The 13132-nt window shown below is 46.5% G+C and overlaps 2 protein-coding genes across 4 annotated transcripts in view; one reads left to right on the top strand and one right to left on the bottom strand.

Moving 5' to 3' along the window:
* CENPX (centromere protein X) overlaps positions 1–13132 on the top strand; it is a 26214-nt gene that overhangs the window by 321 nt on the left and 12761 nt on the right. Inside the window, exons 2-5 of one of the 3 annotated variants that reach the window (XM_005283077.5) lie at positions 1939–1990; positions 6198–6251; positions 6808–6896; positions 7103–7865. In XM_005283077.5, coding sequence (XP_005283134.1) covers positions 1939–1990; positions 6198–6251; positions 6808–6896; positions 7103–7117 — 210 coding nt within the window. In that variant the 3' untranslated portion in view covers positions 7118–7865. Of the gene's footprint in view, positions 1–1938; positions 1991–6197; positions 6252–6807; positions 6897–7102; positions 7866–13132 lie in introns of those variants that run through there. The other 2 variants (XM_008167711.4, XM_042840903.2) reach the window with 2 other exon arrangements.
* The window catches only part of ASPSCR1 (ASPSCR1 tether for SLC2A4, UBX domain containing), a 79698-nt gene continuing 76997 nt past the window's right edge, over positions 10432–13132 (bottom strand). Inside the window, 2 exon segments of the mRNA XM_024104722.3 lie at positions 10432–11551; positions 12758–12945. Coding sequence (XP_023960490.1) covers positions 11538–11551; positions 12758–12945 — 202 coding nt within the window. The 3' untranslated portion in view covers positions 10432–11537.

Below are 13132 nucleotides of genomic sequence, written 5' to 3'. Positions count from 1 at the left end.
TTGGCCTGCCCCAGCTCGGCCCTGCCTGGGCACGAGCGTCCGCGCTCCCTGCTCCGCTGCCAACGGACCCCCAGGCCCTACCGCTCCCGGGGGCTGACGGCTTCCCGCCAAACGCCTCCGCCAGCCCCCGGACACCGGCCCGGCCCGGCCCTGCGCCCCGCCCTGCTCCCACCTCGAGAGCGGGTCAGCGCTGCCGTGCCGCGCCCAGGCCTGTCCGCCAAAAGCTCCCCACGCGCAGCCACCTGCCGTCACCCGTCCCCGTCCCATTTCCCCGGGAACGAACCCGCAGGGGCTGGGAGACCCGGCCTCTCGCTAGCCCTGTCTCCCCCATCGCTGCCTCACAGAAGAGCAGTTTCTAGTCTTTGTTCTGGTCAGTGGGCTGCTTTCCCCCACCGCCTTCACCTCACTAACTTTGGTGCTATCGGCAATGATGCTCTATTGGCCAGTCAAGGCTGCTAGGTTGTGTCTTGCCTGGTAGGCTAGCACCAGGCTCTTGAGCTCTACGTGTGGCTTCTTGTGCTGCACGTGTAGTTTTATTTTGACCTGCCCACTGACTTTTCACTGGTCATGATAGTCCTCTCTCCTTGCAGCTCCTTCCTTCTTGCTGCCTTTGATCAATTCATTTCGGAGTTCAATGTTGTTTAATGTGTCTGTGCAGATGATATGCAAATCTCTTTCCCTGGCTCTGCCTTCTAATTCCTTTCTCTCTGCCTCAGCCTCATCAACTTCTTGCTCCCCTTTAACTTTCTGTGCCAAAAACTGGTTATCAGATAGGATACCCTGCACCCAGAGTTATTGCCTAAGGTTTGGTGCCTGGTATGTTCAGTCCTGGCCTGGATAACTACAGCCTAGCCCTAAACTTAGACTTTACAACAACTTTTACCATTTACCTTACACCGAACTGAAAGGGTTGCATTGGAGTTTCTAAATCCTCTGCAGTAGGTGTAAACCAGCCGTGGTAGCACTGAGACTCTGACATTGACTTAACTGACTCACTGTGAAGAATAATGCCGAACTGTTTCCATGCAAGCAGCCTAAGATACAGATAAAGGGGGAAAGTGTTTAAGGTTTTATCAAGATGAAACCTTACAGATAGAAACCACAGCTTTGTGTCATTGGAAGTTGAGAATGGCAGCTTTCAGAGACATGAAGCATTCATGTTGATGTAAGTCTTTACATCTTGCCAACTGTTAGGAGTACAAACACTTGAGGGGATGTGTGTGTGTATGTCTAAGCAAAGGTTTCCAACCACAGATTCTCATGCACTGATCAGAAAAGGAAAGTCCTTCTTTCCAAAAACATAATGTGCGGGAATAAGGGATTTAAATATCTATTTATTTGTATTGTGGTAGCACCTAGCAGCCCAGACAAGGCCTGGGTCCTATCTGCTTGGTACTGTACAGATGCTTAGGCTTGGTCTACACTACCCCCCTAATTCGAACTAAGGTATGCAACTTCAGCTACGTGAATAACGTAGCTGAAGTCGAAGTACCTTAGTTCAAACTTACCTTGGTCCACACTCGGCAGGCAGGCTCCCCCGTCGACTCCGCGGTACTCCTCTCGCCGAGCTGGAGTACCGCAGTCGACGGCGAGCACTTTCGGGTTCGACTTATCGCATCCAGACTAGACGCGATAAGTCGAACCCAGAAGTTCGATTGCCAGCCGCCGAACTAGCGGGTAAGTGTAGCCAAGGCCTCAGTGAGAGACCATCCCTGCCCCAAAGAGCTTGCAGCCTAAGTAGTAGACAAGACAAAGGGGTGGGAAGGAAAACACAGATAGAGAGAAGTGCTGCCTCAGAAGTGGCTGGGGGATTTCCTCCAGTTGTGGGGTAGGGGAGGACAGGACTGTTTATACAGTTTTTGGCCAGGAAAGGCAGGAAAAGGAGTTTAATTTGTTTCTCACTCACCAGCTCTATTATCATGTTCCCTTTTCATGCAGGAAACTGTTAACAAAATACTTCATCTCCATTTCAAAGATGACAAAACTCGAGGTAAGTGCTTCTCATGTACTCCCTCTGTAGAGAACTAGGTTCCTACTGCAAATTACCTAGCTGCCTATAGTACAAAGTGTAGCTGTGTCTGTCCCAGGGTATTAGAGACACAAGGTGGGTGAGGTAATATCTTTTATTGGACCATCTTCTGTTGGTGAGAGAGACAAGGTTTCGAGCCACAAAGAGCTCTTCTGAAATTCAGAAATACTAGAGGTGACCAGGAAGCCACCCTGGCTCTGTGTTGATTCTCGGTTTAAATGGGCAAACACTTGTTCCCTAGATGTCTAAGGCAGAGGTTCTCAAACTGTGGTCTGCGAGCTCCATTCAGGTGGTCCGCAGATAGTTCCTTCTATGGTGTGCACCTGGGTGGCCGCACACGAGAGAATGAAGGGCTGCCCACCTAATTAGTGGAGCCGCACAGATGTGGCTCCACTAATTAGGGGCCTGGACCCTGGAGAAGATGCACTTGTAAGGTGAGGTGGTGGCCTTGGGGGGAATAGGAGGTGTGTGTGTGGGGGCAGTGGGAATTTGGGATGTGCAAGATTGTGGCGCCGGAAAAAGGAGACTTTCTCCAGCTTCAAGGCTGCATCTGCCGGGGAGAGACACCCCCCCCCCCCTTCCCAGCCCCAGCTTGGTGACTGCCACAGCGGTGGAGAAATTACTGTTATTAATATGTGAGTTGCATGCTTTTATTTGTAGAACAAAAACATTTTAATTTTTTTTTATATATAACACTTTATCCAAAGCGCTTTACAATAGTTAGCTAACGGTACAAACAGCATTTGGAAAGATCATTAAGTGGTCCGCTGAGACCTCAGCAATTTTCAAGTGGTCTATGGGAAAAAAAAGTTTGAGGAAAAACTGGTCAAAGGCACTAATCTGGCCCCCTTTGCCATAGAAGGTGAGAATCTTTAATATATTTATCCTCCACGTAAGGAAGTGCTGTTATACAGATAAGGAATTAAGACTCAGAGAGACTAAGGGCTTGTCTACATGGGAAACACTTAGGAAAATTAAGACTGACTAATGAAAGGTGTGAATTTAAAGTGGATTAGTTAAACTGGATTAAAGCCGTAGAATCGTAGGCTTGGAAGTGACCTCAAGAGGTCATCTAGTCCAGTCCCCTGAACTCACAGCAGGACTAATGTATTATCTAGACCATCCCTGACAGGTGTTTGTCTAACCTGCTCTTAAAAAATCTCCCATGGTAGAAATTCCACATCCTGCCTGGACAATTTATTCCAATGTCACAGGTTAGCCACCTCTGCTCTAGGATGTTTTTAATCAGGCCTTTGTGACTTGAAGACATCTAAGTTATCTAAGTAATTTGTAACTTGTTCTTTCCCTATTTTTGCCTTTGATTCTACTTTATTTTCACTGGCATTCACTATGTTAGACATCCAATCGCTCCTAACCTTTTTGGTGAAAACAAAAAGTCATTTAACACTTCTGCCATTTCCACATTCTCTTATTGTTTTTCTCCCCTCATTGAGTAACAGGCCTACCCTGTCCTTGCTCTTGCTTCTAATGTACTTATAGAATGTTTTCTTGTTATCCTTTGTCTCTAGCTACAGTAGAACCTCAGAGTTACAAACACCTTCGAATTGGAGACTGACTGTAACTCTGAACAAAAGGTTACGGTGATTCTTTCAAAACTTTACAACTGAAGATTGACTTAATACAACTTTTACACTTTACTATGCAGAAGAAAAATGCTGCTTTTAGCGATCTTAATTTAAATGAAACAACCAGAGAAACAGTTTCCTTACCTTGTAAAATCTTTTTTTTAAACTTTGCCTTATTTTTTTAGTAGTTTACGGTTAACACAGTACTATGCTTGCTTTTATTTTTTTTCTCTGCTGCTGCCTGATTGCATACTTCCAGTTCCAAATGAGGTGTGTGGTTGACTGGTCAATTTGTAACTCTGGTGTTTGTAGCTCTGAGGTTCTACTGTAGTTTAATCTTGTTTTTTGCCTTAGCCTTTCTAATTTTGTCCCTACGTGCTTGTGTTGCTGTTTTATATTCATCCTGTGTAATTTGACCTAGTTTCCACTTTTTGTTGGTCTCTTGAGTTTCAGATCATTGAAGATCTGGTTAAGTCAGGGTGGTCTCTTACCATACTCTATCTTTCCTACACAGTGGGATAGTTTGCTTTTGTGCCCTTAATAACATCTCTTTGAAAACTGCCAACTCTCTTGAACTGTTTTTCCCCTTAGATTTGCTTCCCAGGAGATCTTATGTACCAACTCCCTGACTTTGCTAAAGTCTGCCTTCCTGAAATCCATTATCTTTATTAAGCTGTTTTCCCTCCTACCATTCCTTAGAATCATGAAGTCTACCATTTCATGATCACTTTCACCTATGCTGCCTTGCACTTTCAAATTCTCAACCAGTTCATCCCTGTTTGTCAAAATTAACAGCCTCTCCCCTAGTAGCTTTCCATCTTCTGAACTAACAGATTGTCTCCAATACATTCCAAGAACTTGTTGGATAATCTGTGCCCTGCTGAGTTATTTTCCCAATAGATGTCTGGGTAGCTGAAGTCCTGTGCATTGGATGATTTTATTTGTTTAAAAAAAGCCTCATTCACCTCTTCTTCCTGGTTAGGTGGTGGGTAGTAGACCCTTACAATGACATCACCCTTCTTTTTCACCCCCTTAATCCTTACCCAGAGACTTTCAACAAGTCTGTCTGCTATTTCCATCTTAACCATGGTCCAATGTGTACATTTTTAATATATAAGGCAACATCTCCCTTTTTTTCCCTACCTGTCCTTCCTGAGCAAGCTGTACCCTTCTATACCCATACTGTATTCCAGCCATGTGTATTGTCCCACCACTGTGATGCCATCTATGGCATAGTTCTGTTTATTAACTAGCATTTCAATTTCTTCTCGCTTATTCCCCATGTGTGTCGCATTAGTATACAGACCTCTAAGATACTGATTTGATTTCCTCCCGGTGTTCTCTTGTCTCTCCCTTATCCCGGTTATGACAGCCCATGTTACCCCCAGATTCTGATCTTTCTCCCAGGTCTCCATGTTCTGGACTTAGCTGTGGGCTTTTGTCACCTTCCCCATCAAACCTAGCTTAAAGCCCTCCTCACAAGGTTAGCCAGTCTGTATCCAAAGATGCTTTCCCCCCTCCTCATTAGCAGTCCTTCTTCCCAGAACAGCATCCAGTGGTCAAGGAAGCCGAAGCCCTCCTGGTGATACCATCTTCGCAGCCAGGCATTCATTTCTAGGATGGATCTCTCTGCCTAGGCCCCTACCCTTGACCAGAAGGATTGAAGAGAACACCACCTGCGCTTCCAACTCCTTTATCCTTACTCCCAGAGCCCTATAGTCACTTCTGATCTGCTGAGGGTCATACCTTGCAGTATCATTAGTGCCCACATGGGATAGAAGGCAGAGGGCCAGATGATCCTCAACAATCGCTCCATAATGTCTGATGTGGGCCCCTGGCAGTCAGCATGCCTCCTGGGATGTCATGTCAGGCCAACAGATGGGTGCCTCTGTCCCCCTCACCAACCACCACTACACTGTTTCTTCCTGGGAGCGGTGGCTGAGATCCTCCTAGCCTTGGGGGTACATGGCTTCTCCTCTTTCACATTTGGGGTTGATTCTTCATGGCTCGTTGGCAGAGCAGCAGAACAGTTCATCACTATGGTGGGTGGGCTGGGAATAGGGGTAGAGCACTGCCTGCCGCCAGAAGTAACTAGCAGCCAGTGTGCTCCCTGTGACAGAGCCATATCCTCCTTCCCTGGTGGCATGACAGCAGTCCTCTCTAGCTGGATAGTTTCCTCAGCCTTTGACGTCTCTGTATGAATACTCTCAATGAATTCCTCTTGGGCACGGATGCTCCTAAGCCTAGCCATCTCCTCCTGTAGCTCTCCTACCTGCTTCCTGAAAGATTCCACCAGCAGATACTTTTCACACTGGATAGTCCCCCCAGCCTGGCTTTCTGAGAGTGGGAAATGCAAGCCATAGTGTCTGCAAACCCGCACCATATGTGGATGCTCTCAGTCAGAATTAAAGTGGGTTAGTTTAATTTACTCAAGGGATTTGCCCAGTAGCAAATGGGAAGTTTGTGGTGGAGCAGGGACTTGAACCCAGGTCTTAAGTTCCAGGAAAATGCCCTAAGCTTGTGCCCATCCTTCCTCCTCCTGTTGCATGTCTTCTGATAACGCCACTTTCCTTTTCCTCTAGTCAGCAGTGATGCTTTGCTGCTAATGGCAGAAATGCTGAATGTGTTTGTTCGAGGTAAGTGCTTAGGAGCTGTCCTTTTATTCTCCATACTTGTGGTCGTAGATTTGGGTCAAGTAGAAAAGTTGTGGCAGTTCTGGCAAGGCACTTTGCTTGTGATTTGATGGAGCTTTTCTAAAACTTCCCTCCAGGAAAGGCAATCTTCCATAGAGCTGCTCTTCCTTGGGGTAGTCCGATTAGCAAATCCAGGCTGCTGTGGCAGGACCGTGTAAGGAAACGAGCCTGTTCTGTCAAGTTGCAGGCACCTCACTGCTAGGCAGTTGTACCCTCTGCCTGTGGAATGGCCTTTCTACCTTGCTAGGTGCCACTCCTTGGTGGAACAGCACAAGCCAGTGTGAGTGAAGAGGAGCCAGCTATCTTCTCAGCTGTGGTTGTATAATGCCACGAAAGACTCCATTTTACACAAGGCTGGGATGCTAAAATCAAGAGGGATCTTGAGAAAGTGCTTCCCTGTGGTGCTGTAGGTGCACCCCAAAATCCAGCCCTATTAGCTTAGGACTTCCTTTTCCACACCTACGTGTGATGTTTGTCTTGTCTTGCATGTGTGGTGCAGAAGCTGCAGCTCGCAGCGCACGGCAGGCTCAAGCTGAGGACTTGGACAGGGTGGATATTGAACACGTGGAGAAAGTGCTGCCACAGCTGGTATGTAAAGTGTAGTTCAGCTTCCCCTGCTAACAGGATAAGGATGTGGGCAGAGGCATCTTAATCCCCTTCCTTCAGGGGGATGTTTGACTAGTTAGTAATATCCGTACAGGGCTGCTGGGGACCCCACCGATGTGTTAATGACTAGTTTGGAATGGCCTCTTACTGTTATGAGAACTAAAGCAGCTGCTGCTCTCTCCTTACAGCTTCTGGATTTTTAGAGGCCTGATCAAGCAGAATGGGATGCATCAGCTGCTAAGAGGAGAAAGTCCTGACCTGGGAGTTAATCTGATACCAAATGTCTGGACTGGCATCCTGTTTAACTATGGGGATGGGCATTGTTGTTGCTTCACTATGCCCTTGCCATCTTGCTGCAGTAGCAGCTGCTTCCTCACCCCTCTCATCTGAGCAGAGCAAGCCCTCAGCAACTGCAAAGAGTAAGATGCCATTCTAAAAAGGATGTTGCACATTTTGATTGTTGTAAACCAAATGACTATTGCAGGGCATCTTGCCCTCAAAAGCTGGGTCCCATCCTGCTCCTGCAGTAGCAGTTTGCAGTTCACAGCCCAGAATGAATAGCATGGCCAAAGCACTGCTACTTTCTCTACCAGTGAAAGAAACAGGTGCCACTCTGTGGAAAGAGTGAGTGGCTGGAACCCTTCCTCTAGCTGTGGGCTCTCATCACCTCAGCAGGCTGCTATGGCAGGGGTTTAAAGTCCAATTCCGTGGCTGTCGGAGTAGTTTAGTTAAACAGGCGCTCAGCTGAAGGTCTGTGCCAAAAGCAGGTACCTGATCTTTATTTTATAAATAAACAGTGCGTCTCCCCCACTACTTTCCAGCCTTCCTCCAGGGCAGCGACATCAAAGAGTGCTTAGAACCTTTTAACTGTTTGATATTCTTCTCAGAAGCTGCTTCCCTCTGCTATAAATTTGTTCTCACAAAGAAACATCAATAAATCAAAAATAAGTCTCCCTGGCTCAGGCTTTTCACTGCAATTAATCATCGAAAGTCAAGTTGCTTCAAAGACTTGTTCAGCTTCCCCCACCCTCATCTCTAAATCTTCACAGGCGAAAAGGAAAACTCTTAAAAAGGGACAGAATAACAAACAGCATGTGTGAGAATCCCACATCATGGGACAGCGTGTCCCCTTTGCCAGCAGGGGAGAGGGAAGCTATGAAATAAGAAACCTCACACATGCAGGCAGGACCGACACTGCTGAACCTGCTTGGTTGGGAAATAGTAGGCCTGCTGCTGCAGAAGCAGCTGACACCAACATGTCTGAGAACGCGCTTTCCAGTTGCTTGTTGTCTTTTATTTGTGGGGTCCATTGTGAAAAGGGGTAGAGATTTCCCAACCGCCCCTGGTAGCAGGCAAGGAGTGGATGGGCCACTAGCACTGCTCTCCCCCATTCAGGCTATGACCACTGGTGATACGATGGGGGAAGCTTTGGTTGCCTCCTTTGTATGTTGATCAAGGTCTGCAGATCACAGTTCTACAAGCACCAGGCAGGTTGAGGCTTTATGAAGAGATTACTAGGAGAGGTCAGGTCAAATGATGCTTATCTAATTCATCACATGCTAAGTAATTCCTGTATGACTCTGCTACTGTGTATTAGGAACAAGGACTCCACATTGATTGCCCTGCTGGAAAGCCTGCAGTTGTCAGTGCGTGAGATTGTCTCAGGGCCTAGCTATGTTTTTGTAGAGAGCACTTACCTTTCTCCTTCCATGGAAACAGCATGTTAAAGATCCAGCACACACTGCACTGTGATGTCACTTCCATGAGCCAGCAAGAAACTGACAGCTGTTTTGTAAGTCTACTTCCTTGTGTGAAGCTGGCTAAAGATAACTGCAGAAGTGGAGGTGTGTAACTGTTAAGGCCAATCTTTAATGGCGGCTGCCAGCATTAACCAACCACTCTATGAACAGAGGATGAGTTGGTTTGGTGACTGTTGAAGGGAGCAGCCTTTCACCATCCCACTGACCTTGCACAGGGGGCAGAGGCTGTTAGACAGACAAGCTTGGGCAGAGAATTGGCTGAATGAGGTAATGTGCATAATTAGCACGATGAAGGCTGGCTCCTATGACCTAGAAGCCAAATGCCACCTGCTTCCCAGTGGCACAGCCCATTAGTCATAGTGTAAGTGGAGGAGCAAGAGTTACCTTGACTCTAGGAATCCAATTAAACCCAACACTTCCTGGGGCTGTTGCTTACCTAAAGTTAAACAGAAATTGTGCTAGGACGTTAATGTCCCTAAGCTTGGTAAAGCAGCAGTTAAACTTCCTTGCTGAAGCACACACACCATCCCCCAGATTAGGCCAGCAGCTCTAGCCTCTCACCCCAGTCAGTTATTAACCCAGATAATGCCCCAAGACCAGCTCGTTATTGCTGGTAGAAGGGATAATGGAGAAGCCTTTAAGATGTCAATAGGAAGATACAGGACAGAGCAAATGCCCTATCACAGCACTTTCTAACTAGCAGTAAGGCAGGTCTCAGGGAATTGCTGCCACTTGCCAGCCCAACAGTAGCATTTGATCCCGGCTGTAGCCTCTAGAAGAGATAAAGGAGGATCAGTGAAATCAAAAGGGACAAGTGGTGATGGGAGCTCTTATCAGCCAAGCTTCTGTTATCCATTCTATGGCTGGTTGTGTCAAGCAACATCGGCTCATACATGCTACCCATGCAGAAATAGCAGGAGTTAACTCCCTGGCCCCAGATGTGTGTCATGTGAAGCAGCTCTGTCCCTCAGCCCATCGCACAGTACACCCAGCACATTGATTAAGATGGACTATTCCACAAGCTATGAAAGAGCAACCTTCAGCACAGTCCCAGAGGAAACAGCAACGTAGAAGCAGCTCTAGAATAGGGCACAGTTGGAAGGAAACTCACCAAGCACCTGGCCAGAAAGGATGGATTCTGTTATTAAACTGGTTAAGCCTAAAGTAACAATTTTAGAATTAAATTAGTTAGTTTAATCCTTTTCATCTCAGTGGAATCTTGCTATAGTTTGTCTCCCTTGTGCAACTCCTCCCGTGCCTGGGTGAGTGGTTGTTGTCTATATGAGAACATTTACTATTTAGAGCAGCAAATAGTCAATTCCCCAGTGCCAGAGGCTGCAGAGCACACATCCTGTCTGTTCAAGTTTGGGTATCACATAAGAAATCAATCTTCTCTCCCTTACAGGCTGCTCCCTCAGTTTTGGGTTTCCTTTTTCCTCTTCTACCTTTCTTTCATTGCTCCCCCTCCCTCTGATGTTCATCAAAGCATTTGGGAGCATGTGGAAGTAATTAGACCTGAAGGGAAATGTTGGCCAGTCTGGGAGACAATGACAAGTGCCAGGAACTCTGGGTGCCCCTTTCAGCCACTTTGAAGTTCATTCAGATGGTACAAAACTCAGTTTTGCTTTGTTGAGAGAGAAAAAAAAAAGGGGGGGGGGGTGTCAGGCCCAATGAATAGGGAGCAGGTTCCTGTGAACTGATAAAGAAACAGAACAGTAGGGAAGAAATACATTATCAAAGAGCCCGACAAAAAGCCGCCTATGGCCACTCTGCTTTATTACATCTACAAATTGTGGAGACACACACACAGTTCAATGAAAAAACTCTGTACAGGGAAAACAAATGGTGAGAATTATTACCATAACGCAGTAACTCTGTCCAACTGGAATTACTGGACTATGAAAAAACTTCAAATAAAATACAGCAGCCTGGATATTGTGGCACTACAGACCTCATCTCTATGGCAGGCACATTTCTAAACCTTAACTTGCATCCCAACCGTGCACATGCATGCAGCAGAGCAGCACTCATACTGCAAACAGCAATTCCATTGCAGGCAACATCAAAGCCAAAGAAATCAGCAGACGGAGAGTCAAATGAAGAGACTTTTCACTGGAGTTTTGCTCTCATTAGAGGAGTAATGAATTATGTTAATTATGTGTAATGGAAATAAAACAGCTCAGTCCAGAGGCATATTCCATGGGCATGCCATTAATAGATACCTACATTCTTTATTAACAAGACTCCACCAGTGGAAAACAGACAAGTACAGTGAACCAGGAAGTTCTCACCAAAAGCCACTCAGTAAATTGTGAGTTATCAAAACAGCTCCTGCAGGACAACCAGCAGCTGCAGCCACTGCCACACCATAGGGACAAGCCAAGCTCTGGGCAACACTTTACAGCTGTAGGTGAAACTGATTTCAGCACTAAGGTCTTGTTCCGGGTAGCAGAGCAGCCACACTGCTTTAGGTAACCTCTGAAGACAGAAATTAGAAGACTTGAGTGTCAAACACCTATAGAAGCAAAGTCAAGAGATGGCTAGGAAGAATTCTCTCTCCCTGCTCCTTTCAGATTACATGCATGCAGGATACCTTGAGTTTCTCCTGATCCTGCTTTTATTGCCAGGCAGACGGTGTTACAACACATGGGACTTTGTCTGCTCCCAACAAGGTAGAATTAGCAACATGAAATAGCTATTCTATTTTATTTTTCTAAGAAATAAATCATGTTGTTCAGGTCTCTCCAGGACCACCAATGGTTTATTACAAACTTTGTAGCAGTTCATATGGAAAGAAGTGCAATTGATTCTGCTGCTTCTCAGTCCAGCCAAGTAATCTTGCAGGCCCAGCACCTGGGATGTTTCATCTCTTCCCAGCTGCAAAAAGAAAACATAAGGAGGGGCTTATAGCACTTATCAGAATCCTGTTAGAGAGAAAGGGTGAGGGCTGCTTCTCCAAACCCTACCAGGGTCACAGGGGCCTGTCCTACATCCTCACCCAATAATGTGATGACCTAGCTGAGGCCCTGAGCACACTGGGCTCCACTCTCCAGCTGTACCCAGGTGGTATATTTATAGCACTTTAGCGCAGAGCTTGGTAAGAACTGAACAGTGGAGCCTACAACAACAGTGTGACTTCCAGGGCAGATATGGCTACCCCCTCCATTGCCAGACACACTGCTATCCACTCCTACTTGGCTGCTCACAGCCCTCTCAACACTGCTGATCTCGGGCAGGCAGGACAGGTGGTTAACATCTTCACTTCTTGCACTACAGACTTTACCAAATATTCCCTACAGGGAAGAGAAAGGTTCTTCACCCAGCATGGGAATGCATGATGCATATTGCTTCTGCAGACTCCCAGGTACCTGCATCAACAGCCAAGAGTCATTCTAAAGGCGTTCAGGCATATGGGAGCAAACGGACTAAACCACAGATTTGCTATTTCCACAGTTACTTGATGCCCTACTTTAAGCTTGCTGGAGCACCTGCCAGAATCAAATGGTAAAATTTTAATTTCAAAAGGTATCATCAGCTCTCAGCCAGAGATTTTAGCTCTGCTTTGGGTTTTTTGGAAGGAGAGGAGTGAAGGGGGTTGGCTACAAAAATGTTAGATGGTCTTTCTGAACTCTGATGACCCATTGTGTGTGCACATAATTCAAGAACCTCTCTTCCCATTCACTTCATGTCCCAGATCTAACCTATCATTTTGAGACAGAAATTGATACTGTGGATTTTTGATAGAAATTCGGTTGCAATCTTACAGATTTCAGAGCGATGGCCAGCGCTCCATAGCAATAAGCACTAACAATGAAGTATTAATGATAGAATTTTAGCAAGACTGCACAATCAAGGCAAAGGGGATGGTTCTGAGATAGATGGTCCCAGCACACGGAAACAGCCCAAATAGCTTTTACGGAGGTCTGGGGCCTTTCCTTATCACAATTGGGACATCAGATGCACATCATGCCCATCAGCAATTCAACTGAATAGTTCTGAGATCACAAGTCATGGCAGTTGACTCCTGCAGTGAGGCTCTGCAGAGCAGGGAGGGAAAGCTCTCCCTCTGATCCCAGATGATACCTGGCAGCTTCAGCCACTTTGGTACTTTTTCAGGGTGGCTTCTCACTGGCTGTGACGCTTCATTGGCTCTTGTTGGTTCTGGGTTCTCTGCAGTTCTTTTCCCATCTGTCTCCTCTGGCCCAACTGGGGGTGGAACAGCTGTTTCTGAAACTGGTGGAGCAGAAGGGACTATTGATTTGGACAAGCCTCTGAGAAGAGAAACAAGAAAGCAGAATGAAAGCAAGATTTTCACACTGGTCTCCACATACCCAGCCCAGTGATTCATCAGGCCCAGGCCTTGAAAGGTTAATCTTCACTCCAGAAGCAAAGGCTTTAGGGCACATACCAGTCGGTAAGCAGAAGATCTTCCAGCTCCTGCCCGATTTAGCAACAGAC

The sequence above is a fragment of the Chrysemys picta genome, chromosome 12, assembly GCF_011386835.1.
Source record: "Chrysemys picta bellii isolate R12L10 chromosome 12, ASM1138683v2, whole genome shotgun sequence".
NCBI lineage: Eukaryota > Metazoa > Chordata > Testudines > Emydidae > Chrysemys > Chrysemys picta.
Note: the sequence above shows the minus strand (reverse complement) of the source record. Positions and strands in the feature narration are given on the sequence as shown.